This window comes from Stenella coeruleoalba, assembly GCF_951394435.1.
Source record: "Stenella coeruleoalba genome assembly, chromosome: 21".
NCBI classification, from domain to species: Eukaryota; Metazoa; Chordata; class Mammalia; order Artiodactyla; family Delphinidae; genus Stenella; species Stenella coeruleoalba.
The window spans coordinates 1,796,947-1,814,903 of record NC_137167.1 but is presented as its reverse complement, the minus strand read 5'-3'; the positions used below and the strand labels follow the sequence as shown (position 1 = coordinate 1,814,903).

Below are 17,957 nucleotides of genomic sequence, written 5' to 3'. Positions count from 1 at the left end.
TTTTTTAGGGGGTGGGCAGTGTGGATCTTCAGATGCTCTTAGATGCCTTGTTTTTTTTTTTTGTTTTTTTTTGTGGTACACGAGCCTCTCACTGTTGTGGCCTCTCCCGTTGCGGAGCACAGGCTCTGGACGTGCAGGCTCAGTGGCCATGGCTCACGGGCCCAGCCACTCCGCAACACGCGGGATCTTCCCGGACTGGGGCATGAACCCGTGTCCCCTGCATCGGCAGGCAGACTCTCAACCACTGCGCCACCAGGGAAGCCCCCGATGCCTTGGTTTTAATATAGACTTGCTATCTTCATTAATGGTAACTTAAAATTTTAATATTTCTGCATATTTTCCAGAAAGAGGAAGTGCTATTTTTATTGAAACTTATATACTGTTATTGTTCTCACATATAAGAACCAACATAAAACCTTTCAACCCTAATGAAATAGGAAGATTAGTTAGAAATCAGTACATCTACTCCTAATAAAGAAGGCACATAACATGCCATCTGGGATGATACTAGCATGATATATTAGGTGTATTAGCTTCCTGTTGCTGCTGTAACAAATTACCATAAGTTTAGTGTCTTAAGACAACACAAATGTGGTAAGCTCTCCTTCTGTTGTTACATGTCCTCTGACTCTGACCTTCTACATCTCTCTAAGAACACTTGTGGTTCCACTGTGCCCACCAAGATAACCCAGGGTAGTCTCCCCACCTCAAGGTCCTTAACATAATCACAACTTGTAAGTCTCTTTTGCCACGTAAGGTAACATATTTACAGAGGAACATAAAAATCTCCTAATCCAGGGATTAGGATGTAGACTTTGGGGACCAATATTTAGTTTAACACTGATAGGTAAATAATGTGCAACTTTTTCTCAGGAAGAAGCAAAACAACAATGAAATGAATTTTTGGTTGCTTTTCAGAAGACAGTTTGTTCATCACACTCTGCCATGTAGTCACAAAATGTTGGTTCTGGAATGAACTATAGAGATTTCTCATTCAACACCCATATTTCATAGATGAGGAATGCAGGTCCCTAAAAAATTGAGACTTGCTGGAGGTTACTCAGACCATCAGAGGCAGAGCTTTGGGACATTCTGGGGATTTTAAGATAAAGGAAGAGAGAAGGTACCTTGTTTCTTTCTTGGAACCCTCCATTTAAGAGGGTTTTTGTTTGTTTGTTTGTTTTAATAATACTAATACTCTGAGATGACAAAATGGTCCCAAGTCTGCTGATGGCAAAGAAATGATGTCTTGGTCCATCAAGGACCTCAGACCTCAGTAATATAAATAAATGAAAATTCTCTCTTGTTTAAATAGATCATCAAGGAGACAGGCTTCATATTTGAGAGAAAATTTTTTATGACAAGTCTTACTGAATGTCAAGTACTTTTATTGTTGCCTGGAAAGGAGTGGAGAGTAGAAATACTAGAAATTCTCACATCTCATCATTAGCCCTTTGTTTCCAGCTCTTCAATGTGCTGAGTCGAAACTGAGATGCTTGTGAGTGTAAAACACACACCAGATTTCAAAGACTTAGTATACAAAAAGGATTTTTATTTATTACAAATTTTATACACGTTGAAATGATAATGTTTTAGATAATGTCGGGTTAAGTAAAATATGTTTTTAAAGTTAACTTCACCAGTTTTCTTTTTACTCATTTTAATAAGGTTACTAGAAAAATTTAACTTATATATGCACCTTTCATTACATTTCTTTTGGACAGTACTGCCCTAAACTTTGCCCCGTAACTAATGATGGTGTGATGTGAGGCTGAGCAGCTCTCCCTTATCCTGGTCAGAATGATTAAAGGTGGTGGAGCCAGATTTCTCAGAGCTAGCTCAATAAAAATTAAATATTTCTTATTTAACCTTATGTTCGTAAACCAGTAGACTCATCATGACTTGGTGAGCGATTGTGATGCTGTATTACTGTAATATATAGTAAAATATATTTATACTGTAATATATAGTAGACATATAGTATTTTATATAACTATATAGTAGAATGTAAATATATAGTAAAATAAATACATACATAAATATATAGTAAAATAAATATATGCTGTAATATATTGTAAAACCTTGATAATTCTGGAGAAAAGTTACAATTAGGACTTGAATCAAAGAATACTTTAAAAGAAATGCAGTTCTCTTTGCTTCTAGGAATGTATACAAAGACAAGCTAAGCTCAGGCCCCACAGAGTAATAGTAAGAGCATAGCTTTTAGGAAACTAGTAGAGTCAACATTGATTCAAGTCCTGATTTCAGCTGAATGACTTTAGGCAATTTAGCTAACTTCTCTGAAACCCATCTCTAAAGTGAGATTAACAGTATCTACCTAGTAGGGCTTATCCTAAGGATTACAAGAGTAAGGTAAGTGAGGTAAGTGAGGGCCTGAGTAAAGATCCCTGGGCAGCAAACTCTGAGTCACATATTAACTCATAGGGAGTATGTTGGGAAGTGCTCTCCAGATGGTACCCGGGAAGGGTGGGATGCACTTTGGAGGAGAGAGGAAAAGAAGCTAGGCTGTGATGCAGTCTCCCCAGGGGCCTCCGCTGCCTCAGCAGAGGTCTGAAGCAGAGAGGTGCCCCTTCAGAGCTGTCCTGCAGTGCAGCACAGTGTCCACCAGGAATGTTCCTTACCCTTTCCCTCACAACAGGAAGATATGCTGTTGTGTTGTACGAAGTTACCATAATTAATTTAACCATTTGAAGGGTTTCCCATGCTTTCCTGTTACAAACAATGACAGTTTTTGAACTCATCTCCTGGAGCATATATGTAAGAGTTTTTCTAGAGTATAGTACTGGGAGAAGAACTGCCAGGTCATAAGGTGACAAATTCTACTTTACGAGATAATGCCAAATTGTTTTCCAGAGCGTTTAGATGGAGGAACAGCAAAACAGGTGGAATGGGACCCCAGGAAGCTTTAATGGCCCTGTTATATTCTATTTCACATATTGGGGGTGGCGGTTTGAAGGGTGTTTACTTTGATTATTATTAGTTTAATATCTTGCATGAACATTACTTTTATGTTTTTATGTGTTTTTGTGTGGTTTGTATGTATACAAAATGTGTTTTATGTATTTTATATGTTATTTTGTACATATCAATGATTACTTAGTAAAAATACCCCCTACAAGAGAATAGACAGAAGTTGCCCATTAGTTCTGTGCAATCCCTCTGGGTCTTCTAAAGTACGTGGAAGGGAACTAATAGTGTGTTTTTAAGGTATTTGATATCTTACCCAGTTGTGTTTCTAACATATTAGAGCAGGAGGCATGAAAGATGCTGTTGACCTCTTACTTTTTTACCTCACGCTTGCACTTTCCTGTCTACCAGGCTTATTTGGGGCTGTCAGGTGTCAATGACTGTGTGTCTGCAGCTGCCTCTAAGAGACATTAAGATTTACTTTAGATTGTCAACCCAAGTTGGGATCTCAATCTCACTGTCATACTAGCTCTCATCAGCCCTTGGTTGTTGCTCTTCTTTGTAAGGAGGTTTTTCCCTTCTGCTAGAGATTTTTAGTCTTCTTAGGAGTGGTTTTGTCCCTAGAAAATTTGAGAATTGAAAGCCTAGCTCTGGTCCCTTTTGAATGCTATTTGCCTTAGATTCTGTGTTTCCATTTATTGGTTCCTCTTACATAAAAATGTGTATTGGACTGTTTTTAACATCTAATGGTTAGCATCCCCCATAAAAATGCTACTATAAATTTCTAGCACATACTTGGCCAGCTCTGAGGATCCCTTGAATGAGCACTGCTAAGTTGAAAACCATTTCATTTATCAGAATAATTTTAATTTATTATCTAAGTAAGAAAGGAAAGATTTCATCTAGAGAAGGAACCTCACTTTCTAATTAACTTGCATTGTGCAGAATGTTTTCTCCAGAGACTTGGAGAGCACTGTGGTAGTGGGAACAGATGAGCAGACACTGCTGTGTGGAGTAAGGTTGGGGTAGGAGTGGTGGATAGATGTTTAAGGCACAGGAAACACAAATGTTTTATTGATGATTATTTGTATTTGGCCACTCAGGCTTAAATAGGAACCAGGATCTTCTTAATCTTTGTTACTGAAGTGAAGCTCTAACTTGAGCTACTTTATTGTTTGTTTCATGAAACTTGGACAGGAGTATTTTCAGATCTCAAAATCACAAGTCTTATAGCATATCGGGATCTAGCTTTACTACCCAATTATCACAGATATGCCACTTACATATCAGATGCTATGCTAAGTGCTTCATCTGTGTTTCCTCTCCACTGTCTCCAATAATGTCATTTCTTATAGCCAGGATTCTTGGCTACAAAATAAATGGAAACTGACCCTGGATAACTGAAGTATAAAGGAATTTATTGGAAAGTCATCAGGTAGCTCACAAACTGGAGGGGGAGGCTATTTAAGAATCATAGTAGGAAAATAGCTTCCCACCAAGGAATGCTGACAGCAGAGGAAACGCCAAGTGGCTTCCATGGGAAAGGTGTGGTGAGGACCCTACAGCTGCCACCACTTCTGCTACAGGGATGCTCTGACCCTGTGTCTGTGTCATTCCCTTGGCAGCATCAAGTGGCTGGCTTAGGTCACATGGCCTTCGCTGCTAACTTACAGGGACAGGGACTATTTGTCCCCCACTCTGGCACACAGTGGGAGTTTCCCCTAAAGTAGGAAGTTCTTGGTGAATAGCATGAAATCATCAAATGTCCATTGAGTCATGTTTCCCCCATTTTTCATTGAGATTTAGAAAATTTAAGTAACTTACCCAAAGTCATACATTCAGTCAATGACAAACCCAAGATGTAAACACAGGTCTGCTTGGCTCAGAACCATTGCACTTTGCTGCCACCTTAAGTGCTATTAACCTTGGTGAAGCCACTGTTACTGTCTTGGCCACATTGAAATTTGGATGAGGCAGAGAGTATTAAGTAGAAATCTGCTGGTTTTGTTTGTTTAGTTTTTTTTGACTAGGTCAGAACCCGTGGAGACACAGAGTACCTCATAGTGGCGCACTACTGTTTTACATTTGCTTGTGTGATTATTTGATTATTTTCAGTGAATGGTTCTTTAGTTGATGTCTATCTCAGCGTAAGCTCAGTGAGAGCAGGAATCTGTCTGGTTTTGTTTAATATTCTGTTCTTAGTGCCTGACATAACAAATGAGGGAAATCATGGTGGTGAACAGAATTAAACAGGTGTTTTGTCTTTTGCACTATAGAGCTTATAGTTACTCTTATGTAACACCAAGTGGTGACCATTTTTGGTGAAATTATAAATATGATTTGAAATTATTAAGTACAGATAGAAACTGATAAGTGACCCAGACTACCAAGTGAACTAAGCAAAGAAATGGAAAATGAAAATTTGTGGGTTTAGAGGACTTTCTGATAAATGAAAGTGAGGCAGCAAATGCTCTCTCTGTACAAATCATCTTTTTTTGGAAAAAATGCAAGTACAGTCATGTACTGTAATTGGCATCGTTTCTTGCTTAGAGAATAATTTGCCTTTGGCGTGAAGCTCCACGAGGGCAGCGATATCTGACCGTTTTATTTCCTTCTGGACAGTGTGTCTGGCATGACTTAGGTACTTAGGGGATATTTGTTGAATTGACACTAAATGAGATTATTATGGGTGGGTTTATTGGATTGGCTTCTGGGACAGAATATTTTCTCAGCACTTACCATCCCATCTGTAATTACTGGTTTACTCACTGGTGTTGGTTCACAACCTGGCCCCATATGAGGAGGGCAAGGAGAGACCGAAGAAAGAGGCAGTCACTCCGGACTGGTAGGTGGCAGGTTTAATACGCAAGGGAACTTATGAGGCTTGTCTTGGGCATCTGAGACACAGCGGATCTCTGCACCCGCCTCCAGGATCTTAAAGTTTATAAGCAGCCTTAAGTGGGTTCCCGTCAGGTAGGCCGTCCAGATGGTCCCAACACCACCTTACTGTCTCAAGGCCGCGTCCTTGAGCAGCTCCTAGCACGGGGAAGGCAAGCGGAATGCACATTCCAAGGGTGGGGGCTGGGTGAGGAGCCTCTGGGTGCCCAGGTCCGGCTCCAGGGTCAACTGGTAGACGTGTCCTCTTCATGACTTCCCCCAACAGCTAGAAGAACAGCTCTGGGAGGTCTGAAATGATACCACTTCTGTATCTGCATTTTGTATGTACTTTGGGATAGAATGAAGAGGACCTTCTTCCAGCACAGAACAAGGTTTTAGTGTCTTAGTGGTACATGAGAGGTTTTCTGCCCCTCCAGAAGGTCTAGTGACTTCAAGACAAAGTTCTTTGTTGCTTTTCCATGTGATGGTTTGAAAAGGTCTGAGCTGAATGTGGCAGTGTCAGTTACACAGAATTATGTCTTATGAACACAAAGATGCAGTTTTCCTTCTGTGTTTCTGGGCTTCTAAATAGCAAGTCTAATATATGACTCTTGTCTAAATGTCGTACATGACTGGATTTGGTTTATGAGGGATAAATAATGTTTTTTTCAAGTTTGGAACTATTTCATGCTTACAGGGTGGTTTCTCCCCCCGCCTCCCCCTCCCCCCAGCAAGAATGTTATTTAATTTTAAATGTAAGAAGGTTCTATTTAAAGATTTTTTTCCCATCCTGTTCCTTTGTGTGTTTAAGGAACAGATGGAACTAGAGCCTGTGAACCTACAGGCGAGGCTGAGGGCCGCTGGAGGGAAGCAGCACATCCTCGTGGGTTGAACGAGTCAAAGACAACTTCGACCTTCAACTGCCAATTACCGAAGACAGTGATTGTTCATTAAAATTGGGCTTAGTTTACATTTCAGATAATGACTTATGAGTGAAGGAAATCTTTAGCCCCATGGCTAGACAAAACTTTTCACTTTTGTGTCCACCTGAGATGGGCAAGGATAAGCATTATCAGACCTTTATGAAAAGTATTAGTGGACAAAGGGAATGGGTTGTGAAACTAGCTCCTCAGGCTGGGATTGAAGGATAAGGGACCAGAGAGCAGGTCCAGTCTGTATTCCGAGAGAAGCTGTATGAGTTCTGTTTTGGAAAGTAGTCTGTGAGGTGTCTAATCCATTAAGGTGGTAGATTGGTGACGCGTGGCAACAGGGTTCTGGCACAGACTCTTAGCACAGAACAGAGGCAGGGGAGCCTGCGTGAGGTCTCATGTGGCTGGACCACCTGGGGATCAGGATCTAGTCCTGCCATGTGGGACGCTAGATGGCTGCCACCCTCTGCTGGGGTTTAAAATTGGTCCTCAGATTAGAAAAGGATCAGCTGGGAAAGCCTGGAAGAAGACAGGAAAAAAGCAGGGAGTTTTTATCTAATTTATCTCTTTTTATTATTTAAAGCCATTTGTTGTTTGTATGTACTCTCAATGACTGTGGTAAAGTAGATATTGTTCTCTGGAAGACTGACTAATTTTGTGATCATGTTGCTGTATGGAAAGGAATAGTACCCAGAGAATGGAACGATACCTACCTCACTCCTGCCATGTTAGGGGCAGGAAGCTTCCACACATTTTTCTGGCCCCCCAGACTGTTCCTAAGCTGTTGGTAGAGTTGATTTTTCACGCCTCCTCTCTGCAGTTATTACATGAGTGGCTGGCCTCCATTCACTTCTGGAGTCAGTCTCCTCATATTGGATTTCAAGGTAACCATTTTAAGCCTTAAAAGCAGTGTGAAAAGATGTGTGGTTGTGGAATATTTAGCTTCAAGAAGCAAATAGCACAGGAGAAAAACAGCTTCTATTGGAAATTAGGAAACCTGGACACAAGTCTCAGTTCTGTCACTTAGTTATGAGGCCCTGGACAAGCCGCTTCATGTTTCTTGGGCCTCAGGAATCTTCATCTATAAAATGAAGAGACTGAAGGTGATTATTTCTAAGGTTCCTTCCAGCTCTCCCAATGAGGTTAAGTGCAAATGAATGGCCTAGAAAAGAAATCATTTATTAGCACCTTCGTGACAGTAGCACCAGCCTCTTGAAGATGTCGGGCCATGTGACTTTGACTCCCAGGTCATATTCGCTCACTTTACTCTGTTCCATACAAGCCAGTGTGACCTAAAGAACCTAGGAGAGCCATGAGATCCTTTTACGGCCTTCATTCTGTTCTGAAAATAAACTGAAGCTGGTTTCCTCTTGCATCTCATGCCTCTCTTCCCTCCCCTACTGTGTTAATTGTACCTCTGGACAGTTGATATTTAGAATTCATTACCACTTTGGCTTCTCTCCAGAGTGCTTAACTCAGTCTTCGGCCTTTTCTGCTAATGGTTCCACAGTGGTTTTTTGTGTTTTTTTTTTTAACATCTTTTTTGGAGTATAATTGCTTTACAATGGTGTGTTAGTTTCTGCTGTATAACAAAGTGAATCAGCTATACGTATACATATATCCCCATATCTCTTCCCTCTTACATCTCCCTCCTGCCCTCCCTATCCCACCCCTCTAGGTGGACACAAAGCACCGAGCTGATCTCCCTGTGCTATGTGGCTGCTTCCCACTAGCTATCTGTTTTACATTTGGTAGTGTATATAAGTCCATGTCACTCTCTCACTTTGTCCCAGCTTTATAAAGAGGAAGGACGCACCTGCCTAGAAGCCACTGTCGTCCTCCCAACTATCTCACTGGAGTTCTGCCAAGTCTTTAGTTCATGGGTATCCAGAAGGTACCATTGTAATTGTGGCAGAATTTCCTGCTGACCCCGCCTCCCACCCCCAACTGGGTGCCAGCTGCATGTTAGGGCCTTACGGTATTGGTGCTGTACGTATCCCTGGCACCTGGCACCTGGTAGGCACACATGAGCAATGTATTAGATGGGGTTCAGTTCTCTGGGACTCTGCCTTTTGAGAGGTTTAGAGAGTTTTTCTTTTGACCATTAACTGGGACACTTTTTAGAAACTTATTAGGGCTTGTGTACCAAATAGTGTCTTCAGTAAGAGAAAGCATCAGAAGGTACAGTATGGATTCCCAGCCTTCCAGTTAATTTGCATAATTAAGTTTCTTCTACAATTTTTATTTGATATGGAAGTCACCTTTATTTTCTGCTAAAGCTTTTATGAAAAGTTATTTTGTACTTTAAACAGCTGCTGCTCTCCAGGAGGCCTGCCTCTATTTTATAGCAAGCAAGCTCCTCTGCACAGGCTGGCTGATGTCTAAAAACGGTCAAGCCTTCTCAGAGCAGGATGGGGCAGGATGGGGCCATCATTAAATATTGAATCTAGTTGTGAACCCCATATGTGCCTAACACCACAACTGTGGGTGATATAAATGTAAGGGGAGGAAAATTAGACTTATTCAGAAAACAATTGGAAAACCATATTGTTTAAATGTTATTTAAGGTGTGCTACATTACAGGCATATTCACTGCATCCTTATTTATGAAGCAAAGGACTGCAAACTAAATGTCCAGTAATAAGACCCAGATACATCTGTATGCTGGAATACTGTGTAGCGATGAATCAGAGAGAGGGAGATTTATGTGTGCTAAAGTAGAATGATCTTGATGGTAAGGAAAAACAAGAAACAGAAAGAATATATATCATGCTTTCATTTGTAGCCCATAAGAAGAAAAAGGATACATATACACACTCACACAGTGTCCATGGATGGACTGTCTCTGGAAGGATGCTTAGGAATCTGGCAATATTGCTTCTTTCTGGGCAAAGGGACTGGGAAACTAATGTGGGAAGGAAACTTAAAATTCACTGCATGCTCTATTTTACCTTTAGGAAAGAAGTTCATTTTGCATTAACTATAGTCATTTTTCAGAAAAAAAGATTATGCTGAATTTTCTTAAAAAGAAAATGACATGAAATACAATAGAGAAGGGAAACTTCCTGTACATTTAAGGAGTTTATTTGACAAGTAGTCATTGAGCTCCTGCTCTCTGCAGATGCTGTTATAGTCTCTGCGACGCGGAGGACTTCAGACAGCCAGGGGTGCCCTACAGACAGGAGACGGCAGTCATGATGGAGAGTGACTGGGGTCGGGGTCGGGGCTGTTTCAGGAGGGTGGCCAGAGAAGGTCCCTTGGAAAAGGTAACATTTGAGCTGAACCCTGAATGGTGAAAGCCAGGATCAGGGTGCAGCAAGAGAGTGCCCGGCGGGAGGACACCAGCAGGGACCATTCAGGAGAGCCTCGGCAAGCAGGCAAGCATGTGTTGCGTGTGCAGGTTGAGTGAGGCTGCAGTCCTAGGGAATGAAGACACAGGCCTGACTGAAGGGGACGGTGGTGCTGGGAAGAAGTGGGACTGAGTTCAGGTTGGTAGGGTGGGGTCAGAGCACCCAGGGGTCCTGAGTGCTAGGGGTCCCCGCCAGCTTCCTCACGTGTTCCCTGTGTTGTTCACCCTGACCCTGTGGAGGCATGGCTCTGTGCTCTTCACTCTGTCCCGATACGAGAGTGCTGGGAACAGTATGAGGAAACTGCGTGGTGTGTGGTGTGGCTCAAAGTGAGGATTTGAATGCGGCTCTGCCATCACCTCCCGAACTGACTTCTGCCGCCTATGAAGAGGGGGTTTTACAATCCCCACTCACCTCGACCCCCTCACAATGTTTTCAAGTTGAGAACCCAAATGAGATAACCTGTGCTACTGCTGTAAAGTATAAGGTGTTAAACAGGTGAAAGTTGTTATTAGGAATGACATTACAGGAGGAATAATACCAGCTGGGCAGTCTTTGGATAAAGGTAACATATTTGGGTAAAGATAGGATATTTCTGCTAAACGTCCCAGAAATCAGGTTGTATATCAGATTCCATCTCTGTACATGGCAGCACATGGTTTTCATTCTTTTTATGTAAGCTTTTTGGTGGGGAAAAGGAAATTAAGTTCATCAGGAGGTGTCTTCTCACTCCTCATTATTCTGCCTGGCAAATACCCAAACGATGTGCTGCTTTTACAGCATGTTCCCTGTTTCTGACACGTTGAAGCAGGGTCTCGTGTCTTCCACTAGTACTTTTTGAATTTTTATCTTGGCTCTGCTGCTAGTTCCTTCATGGGTTCTACCTCAGGCTTATTTGTGTTAAATGGAGATATTGGCCTATAGAATCACCATATGCTTAAGTTAGAATTATGCATGTTCTAAACGAGCGACTTTATCATCATTTTTTATGTCTTTGGAACATGCTTTGTAAAATATAAAGTCACTGCAGATTTTTTTTTTTTTTTTTGCTGTACGCGGGCCTCTCACTGTTGTGGCCTCTCCCGTTGTGGAGCACAGGCTCCAGACGCGCAGGCTCAGCGGCCATGGCTCACGGGCCTAGCCGCTCCGCGGCATGTGGGATCTTCCTGGACCGGGGCACGAACCCATGTCCCCTGAATCGGCAGGCGGACTCTTAACCACTGCGCCACCAGGGAAGCCCCACTGCAGAATTTTTTTTTTTTTTTTTCTTGCGGTACGCGGGCCTCTCACTGTTGTGGCCTCTCCCGTTGTGGAGCACAGGCTCCAGACGCGCAGGCTCAGCGGCCATGGCTCACGGGTCCAGCCGCTCCGCGGCATGTGGGATCTTCCCGGACCGGGGCACGAACCCGTGTCCCCTGCATTGGCAGGCGAACTCTCAACCACTACACCACTAGGGAAGCCCCAGAATTTTTTTAATTTAAAAGGTTCAGTAGCTTCAGATTACCTGGGAAGAGAGGAAAGTTTACCTTAAAGTAGCCAAAAATGATGTCATAGACTCTAAACTCTGCATTCTTAAAGCAGAGAAGATCTCCAGGATCGTCCAGAAGCGATTATCTATTATCATCTTAGACCAGACTCTACCAAAGTTCTCTAATGTCTTTGTTTCGCTCGTAGCAGAGTTGAAGCATCATGGGCTTCAAGGGTGGGAGATGGGAAGTGGAGAGGCCAGAGGAGGTAGGAGGTAGCCCCCGACGTGGGGTGCAGCCCAGCCCAAGTCCAAGCTTCACCTGCCAGGCTCACTGTCAGCAGAGGAGACAGCCCACATTCCTGAATAGTGCTCAGGAGCTGTGCCTTGTACTGTACAAAGTTTGTAATCCTGAGTCATCAAAGAAAAGATCAGATTTGAGGAGTGGGGTCGGTTGAGGCAGCACTGTCTTCCGGATTGGCATTTTACAAACTATTTTAAAATTGTATTTATATTAACACTAAGCCCTCCTTTATCTGGAGGCTTCTGTGACTGACCCTGTATACCCCAGGGATTCCAGATAAGTGAGGTATTGCAATCCTGAGTATTATACTCAGAACTTCACATGTCAGGAACTAAAATTCTCTGGTCTTCTATTAGCTTCCAATTTGTAATTCTCACTCAAGGGGCTGCATGCATTCTTGTGCTGACAGAGCATTTCTAGCTCTTAGAAAAGCTTCTTGCTCCTTCTTGGTCAGAGTTGGCTTTATGTGTCTCACTCTAAGCCATATTTAAAGCTAACATGTGCTAACCGATGGATTTTTTTTTTTTTTTAAGTTTTCAGTATGAGAGGGAGGTGACACACCATCTTTATTCTGGATTTCTCATATGGGCTGACCACATTCCTGGTTAAACGTCTGGCTGTAGTAGTCTGAGGCTGTAAGAAACATTTAGTTCTTCAAAAGGCAATGCAGTTTGAATTACTGTTAAATGATATGTGGCCTGGAACAGGAAGGGGAGAGGAAAATAAATGCTCATTGGGATGGCTTTGTGGCTGTCATCCTTTTCCTTGCTTGGAATTGACTGAGCCTTTTGATGCCCATCGTATTTTTTTTTTCTTTTTGAAAATTTATCTCTGTTCCCACCCCACGTAGTGCCTGACAGATTACTTGAGACTTTTATTTGTGGTCTCTCTATTTTGTTGTTGACATTAATAAGCTTGCTGCACAATCACAAGAGAAATAGTGTTGCTATTTGGAATGTTAATGAATTGCTTGCCTGGCCAATTGCCATTTGTTCCAGTGTGTGAATATGGGTGTGTGTGTGTGTGTGTGTGTGTGTGTGTGTGTGTGTGTGTGTGTAACAGAGAGACAAGTAGCAGGGCTGGGGTTGCTTTTTTTCCTGTTCGCAGCCAGTGACGTGAGCTGTGCCTGGAACAATCAGACTCTCTGCGAGCAGGGTAGTTGACGCTGGAGGAAGCAGCCTGGTGTTTCCTGGGCTAAGGCGATCTCGGAGCTCTGAGCTGCTCAGGCGCGGCCCAGCGGAGCTCCTCCAGCATAAGAGCCTTGCAGCGGCTGGAAAGTGCCTTTGTATTTCTCCAAGCCCCTTCCCCGGTCAGCCTGCAAAATGATTGGCGTGAACAGTGTTCAGAGTGCCAGCAAGGTGCGGGTGAGGACCTCAGGCTCTGTGAAATATTCCCGGGAGGATTCCATCCGGCGGCAGTCACACCGGTCAAAGTCTATGAAAATTTCCAACTCCTCAGAGTTTTCTGCCAAGGAGACCAAGGTAAAGAGACACCACGTTCAAGCATATTGACAGTTGTATGTTAGGATAATGAAATTTGGTACAGTTTTTGCCAGCGTCTAATGTGCAATGACAAACTGAGAAAGTACAATGCATAAAATGGCTCTAAGATAATAGGTGAGAGGGTGGTATCTGAACTCCAGATATTAAGATTGTGGCGTGGGTCAGTTTTCTAAAGAGCCAGTTTGTGGAAGACAAGGGTGAAGCAGGGCTCAAAATGAAATGATAGTGGAGAAGTGTTGGTTGGCACATTGATCGCGTTTTAGTCTCAGAAAGGTTGCCTTGACAAATGACTTGTCAGTGCAGTGTATTTTTAGAACATCAGGAATACAGAGACAGTGTGTGTGATTTTATCGTTCAGATAGGTCCTCTTGCCTTCCCTCCTCTGCTTTCCCCCTAATATGTGGAGGGCAGACCTGGTCCTGTTACACTACATCTTTAGCTCATTCAGAGCCTCAGGTGTATGTAATTGGGAAGAATTTCTTCTTTCATGTTCCTTACACATATGTATGCTGATGCTGTGCTGCCATTATTCACTTGTCTTTTTGTGACTGTCTGTAAGATAACATCATCTCTGCTCATATGAGATGTGAAGGGGGTGATTACGTAGTGAAATGGGCATTTACTACATGCAGTATATTCTTGAGATTCTTCCCACCACCATCTGTGTGAGCAGGGTACTCAGAAACACTCCCACTCCACAGGTTTAAAAATGGAATAATGGAATCATGGGACCACAAAACTCTGGGGCTGTAGATGTAGATGATTATGCTGGAGACTCGGAGGTTTGATGTGTGCAGGGGAAGCTTCAGGAGCAGAGCTCGGTGTCACCCGGTCTCCTCACAGGTCCCTCCCAGCCGCCGTCTGTGACATTTACCTATTGAAAGACTTTGGTAATAACGGGTGCCCTCGAAATATGGTGGGGGTAAAGGGAGGGGGCAGAATACCTCATATGACTTTAAGAAACATGTTGGCTTCTTACCCACTCCCTTAGGCTGTGACACAGTGGGATCTAACACCATCAGTCATTAGCAGATTTTCTAGTTAGAATGTCTTCAGATGTAACTCTTTCCTCCTTGTATTTTTTTTTTAAAGCTGTAGCTTTAGGAAGAAACATGTGTTTCTTCGTCCATGTGTTCACTGTCCTGTTAATGTGACCTGCCTGGGGATGTATTGGTTTCTACTGGAACTGTTAGGAGACCTCCTGTGGTGTGATGACTACTGTTTCCTGCTGAGATAGACCTGGATGGCTTATTATATTTTTAAGTAGCTAAGTGTATGTGGGCAGGTATGTGATTCTTAACATGGCTCTGATTAGCTTCTATTAAGAGTGCTAAGAAGCATGTTTAGGTTTTGTTTTAATATGGATTGTACCTACAGTATCAGACCATCATCATCTACCAACAATCCCGATGATAATTTAAGCATTGTAATATTAGTCTATTTGCCCAGAATTATGGTTGTGTACTGTAATGTAGAAATCTAGCATACATGCCAAATGGAAGGACGCTCTAACTATCTTCTCTGTTTGTCACACAGTACAGGTTCTTCTGTTTGATTTGATTCTATGCAAGAGAAAGCCAAGCATTTTGGCGGGGGAGGGGGAGTATTGCAAACATAGCAAGGAGAGAACAGCATAAAAGACTTCTGGTAGAATTGTAGGCAGTAGGCCATCACATGGTACTTTGGAGATTATAGTCAAATTTTTTTAAATTATATTTTTTGAGGCATAGGAAGTTCTGGAGGGTGCATTCACCCACTATCTCACAAGAGATATTTTTATAGCATTATGTAGTCTTTTAAAATTAAGCCCCAGAAGTAACTAACAGAAAATCATTAGAATGGGAAATTAGATAGATTAAACATAATCTTTCACTAACCATTTTTGTTCCCTAAATGAGGTAAACTGAATAACACTATAGGCTTATACCCTAAATGTACGGAACCAAACTATATTATAGATGTGTATAAATACATATCAACATGAATTCCTGTCCACAGTGTACATGTTTTACTCTGGGGGTTAATAATCAGAATTTTCATTCACCTTACTTTTTTAGCACTTAAAAAAGTGCTTCTTTTTTAAGAAGCTTCTTTAAAAATGGAATAATGGAATCTTGCTTCTTCCTGCTAATCATGTAAATAACACGTTTTCATTATCTGACTCTTCATCCAAAATGCAAGATATCTAATCTAATGATTAGAAGAGATACCATCACCACTGCCTGAAAAAAAAGCCAGTAAGGTACCATTAACTTGGGGTATGCTCCTGGGACTTACTTTTGTGTCTCTGGAACTCTGGCGTTTTCTAGAATAGGTGCAGTCATTGTGGTCCTTTGTCAAGGAGCTGGAGCTATGTAACATGTTTTGTATCCCTTGAAAGCTTTAGAAGAACACGTACGCGTTTTGTGGAGAACACATGCGTTATTTAAATGTCTTAGTGAAGTCTGACTTTGATGTGGCTCTTTATCCGCTAAGGGCCTGCTGGTGGAAGGGTACCCATGAGCTCCTGGCCGTGAGGGGGCGGCCCAGCTGCTCGCTCTGCTTCTGACCCAAGGAGCATTTCGGGTCGGTGTCTAAAGACTGGCACTCCTGAGTCAGGCGTGCGCCATGGAAGAAGATGCCGATCAAGCCTTGGTTCTGCCACACGTTTCCACATCCCCCTGGAAATATAAGTTATTTCAGCACTGCGCAGTTTTCAACTTGAGTAAGCCAACTATCGGTTTAAAACATAAACCTGTAAAAGCTCATGTTGACAATATCGCTTTCTCCTTCCCTGTCTCTTGCCAACTACACTATGCATTATAGATGAGGGGGTCTCAACGGGACGCTTTTCTATTGTGGTTGTAGGTCAGTGTGACGCGCATGGTTGACTCTTAGGCATTTTTTAAGAAATAGTATGAGGCTAGAGATTAAACCAGGAGTTCTTTGGTTGGTTATCATCTGGATTCAAGCGAACTGTTTCAAGCTATTCAATAGTACAGCAAAGAAATCAACTTCTCCAACAGTCAGATTGCAGAGCAGAACCCCTGGCACTTTGGGTGGTGCCAACTGAAAACGGGGGCCTTTTGCTCTGTGCTGTGACAGCATCCCTGTGGCGGGCCGGGGTTTTGCTCACTAGTCAGCAGTGTGCACCTAGACAAGTCACTTCTCCTCCCTGACACTCACCCATAAAGAGCAGGGGTTGATGAAATGATACCCTAGTTCTGAGCAATGTTAATTTTAGAAACCTTGTGGGGATTGGTGATGGTTATTCCTCTGTATGAGGAACCTAAAGACTGAGCTAGATTCAGGGAAGGTGAGTTTATATATATTTTGAATAAACCTCTTCCTGTGCTTGGTGTTAACCGTAAACACATGAAAGGAAAGTGGAAGGGCCTAATTCATTGCTTTGCAAAACTCACTGCAGTGGTGTGAAAGACACCATCAACTCTGTCCTCTCCCTTCTGCAGAGGCTTTGCTGTAGTATTGTTAGGTAAATGTTAATCATTTCTCCCTCTGGGAACCAAATCTATACACGAAGGAACCTGGAAGAAATCATTACCGTGCCCCTTTGCGACCTGAAGTTTTTCTTGAGAGGTTTGTGGATTGTCATTCTTGACCAGATCTCTTTTTGTTCTTTAAACTAAGGCTTAGAGCCCGGGAACGAGATTCTGGTTCAGTGGGTCATTTATGTCTGCCTATTCCAAAAATGTATTTCTCATATAATATGGAGAAAATCCTTAGTCATAATTTGGAAAATTTCCTGCGAATGTCTTTTTGTATTTTTTTATTCTTAAATTGAAGTAGAACATCTTTTAACCTTGTAGATTCATCCTTCAGTTGGATCCTTTCAGAAGGACAGTAGATCTAAACTATTAGAGCCAGAATATGAAGAACATCTCGCATTACTAGTTATGACCCTGGCACATGAGAGAGTCTGAGAGGAGGTGTCTTTCACAAAGTAAATCTGGTTGTGCAAAGATAAAAACAGTTTTATCTCCAGACTCTCCTTTTCTTATATCGGCTCTACTGTCTTCACGCTGGAATCACTTCTTGTGATCCAAGAAGTTATGCTTTTCCCTCAGGTGTGATTCTGAGAAACTAATACATTTTGATATTTTAACGTGGTCTTTACCCAGAGGAGGCCTTAAGATACCTGGCCCTTCTGGAAGGTAATGCTGCAGACTACGTAATTATCAATAGTTGTTTAACCCTTTTCAGACTTGACTCAGCCTTGCCTCCAAATAGAAGCTTTCACCACTTTTAGTTTTATTTTAAATTCTAAAGCTAGCACAGTGATACTGGTTTTTGTTGTTAGGTTTGTATTTTTGGATTTTCCTCCAGCCCCTAACTCCCCCTCCCCTCACCCCAAGTTGTTTCTGAAGTTTTCAGATCCTGCCAGTACTTTCATGTAAATTAGTACCTTTTTAAAGGATGATTATTTAGGACATTCAGCAAACTATGCTTATGATGGGGTGACACCTGTTGACCCTTGAATGTAATTAAAAGCGGATCTTCACTATCCTCCTATTTACCTATTTTCATTTGCTTAAGGTGCCCGTGGTTTTGTACTTGGTTTGAGTGTCCTTAGAATAATCCCAGTGTCACACTGCATCCAGCTCTGCT

General features: G+C 42.3%; 1 protein-coding gene across 11 annotated transcripts in view; it reads left to right on the top strand.

The window, feature by feature from the left end:
* Window positions 1–17,957, top strand: part of PSD3 (pleckstrin and Sec7 domain containing 3) — a 669,219-nt gene that overhangs the window by 370,192 nt on the left and 281,070 nt on the right. For 7 of the 11 annotated variants that reach the window (XM_079909126.1, XM_079909122.1, XM_079909125.1 and 4 more), the window contains one exon: window positions 13,149–13,331. The exons of the other annotated variants lie outside the window; for them this stretch is intronic. In XM_079909126.1, the coding sequence (XP_079765252.1) occupies window positions 13,149–13,331 (183 nt within the window). The remainder of the gene's footprint in view (window positions 1–13,148; window positions 13,332–17,957) is intronic. 11 annotated transcript variants of the gene reach the window in all.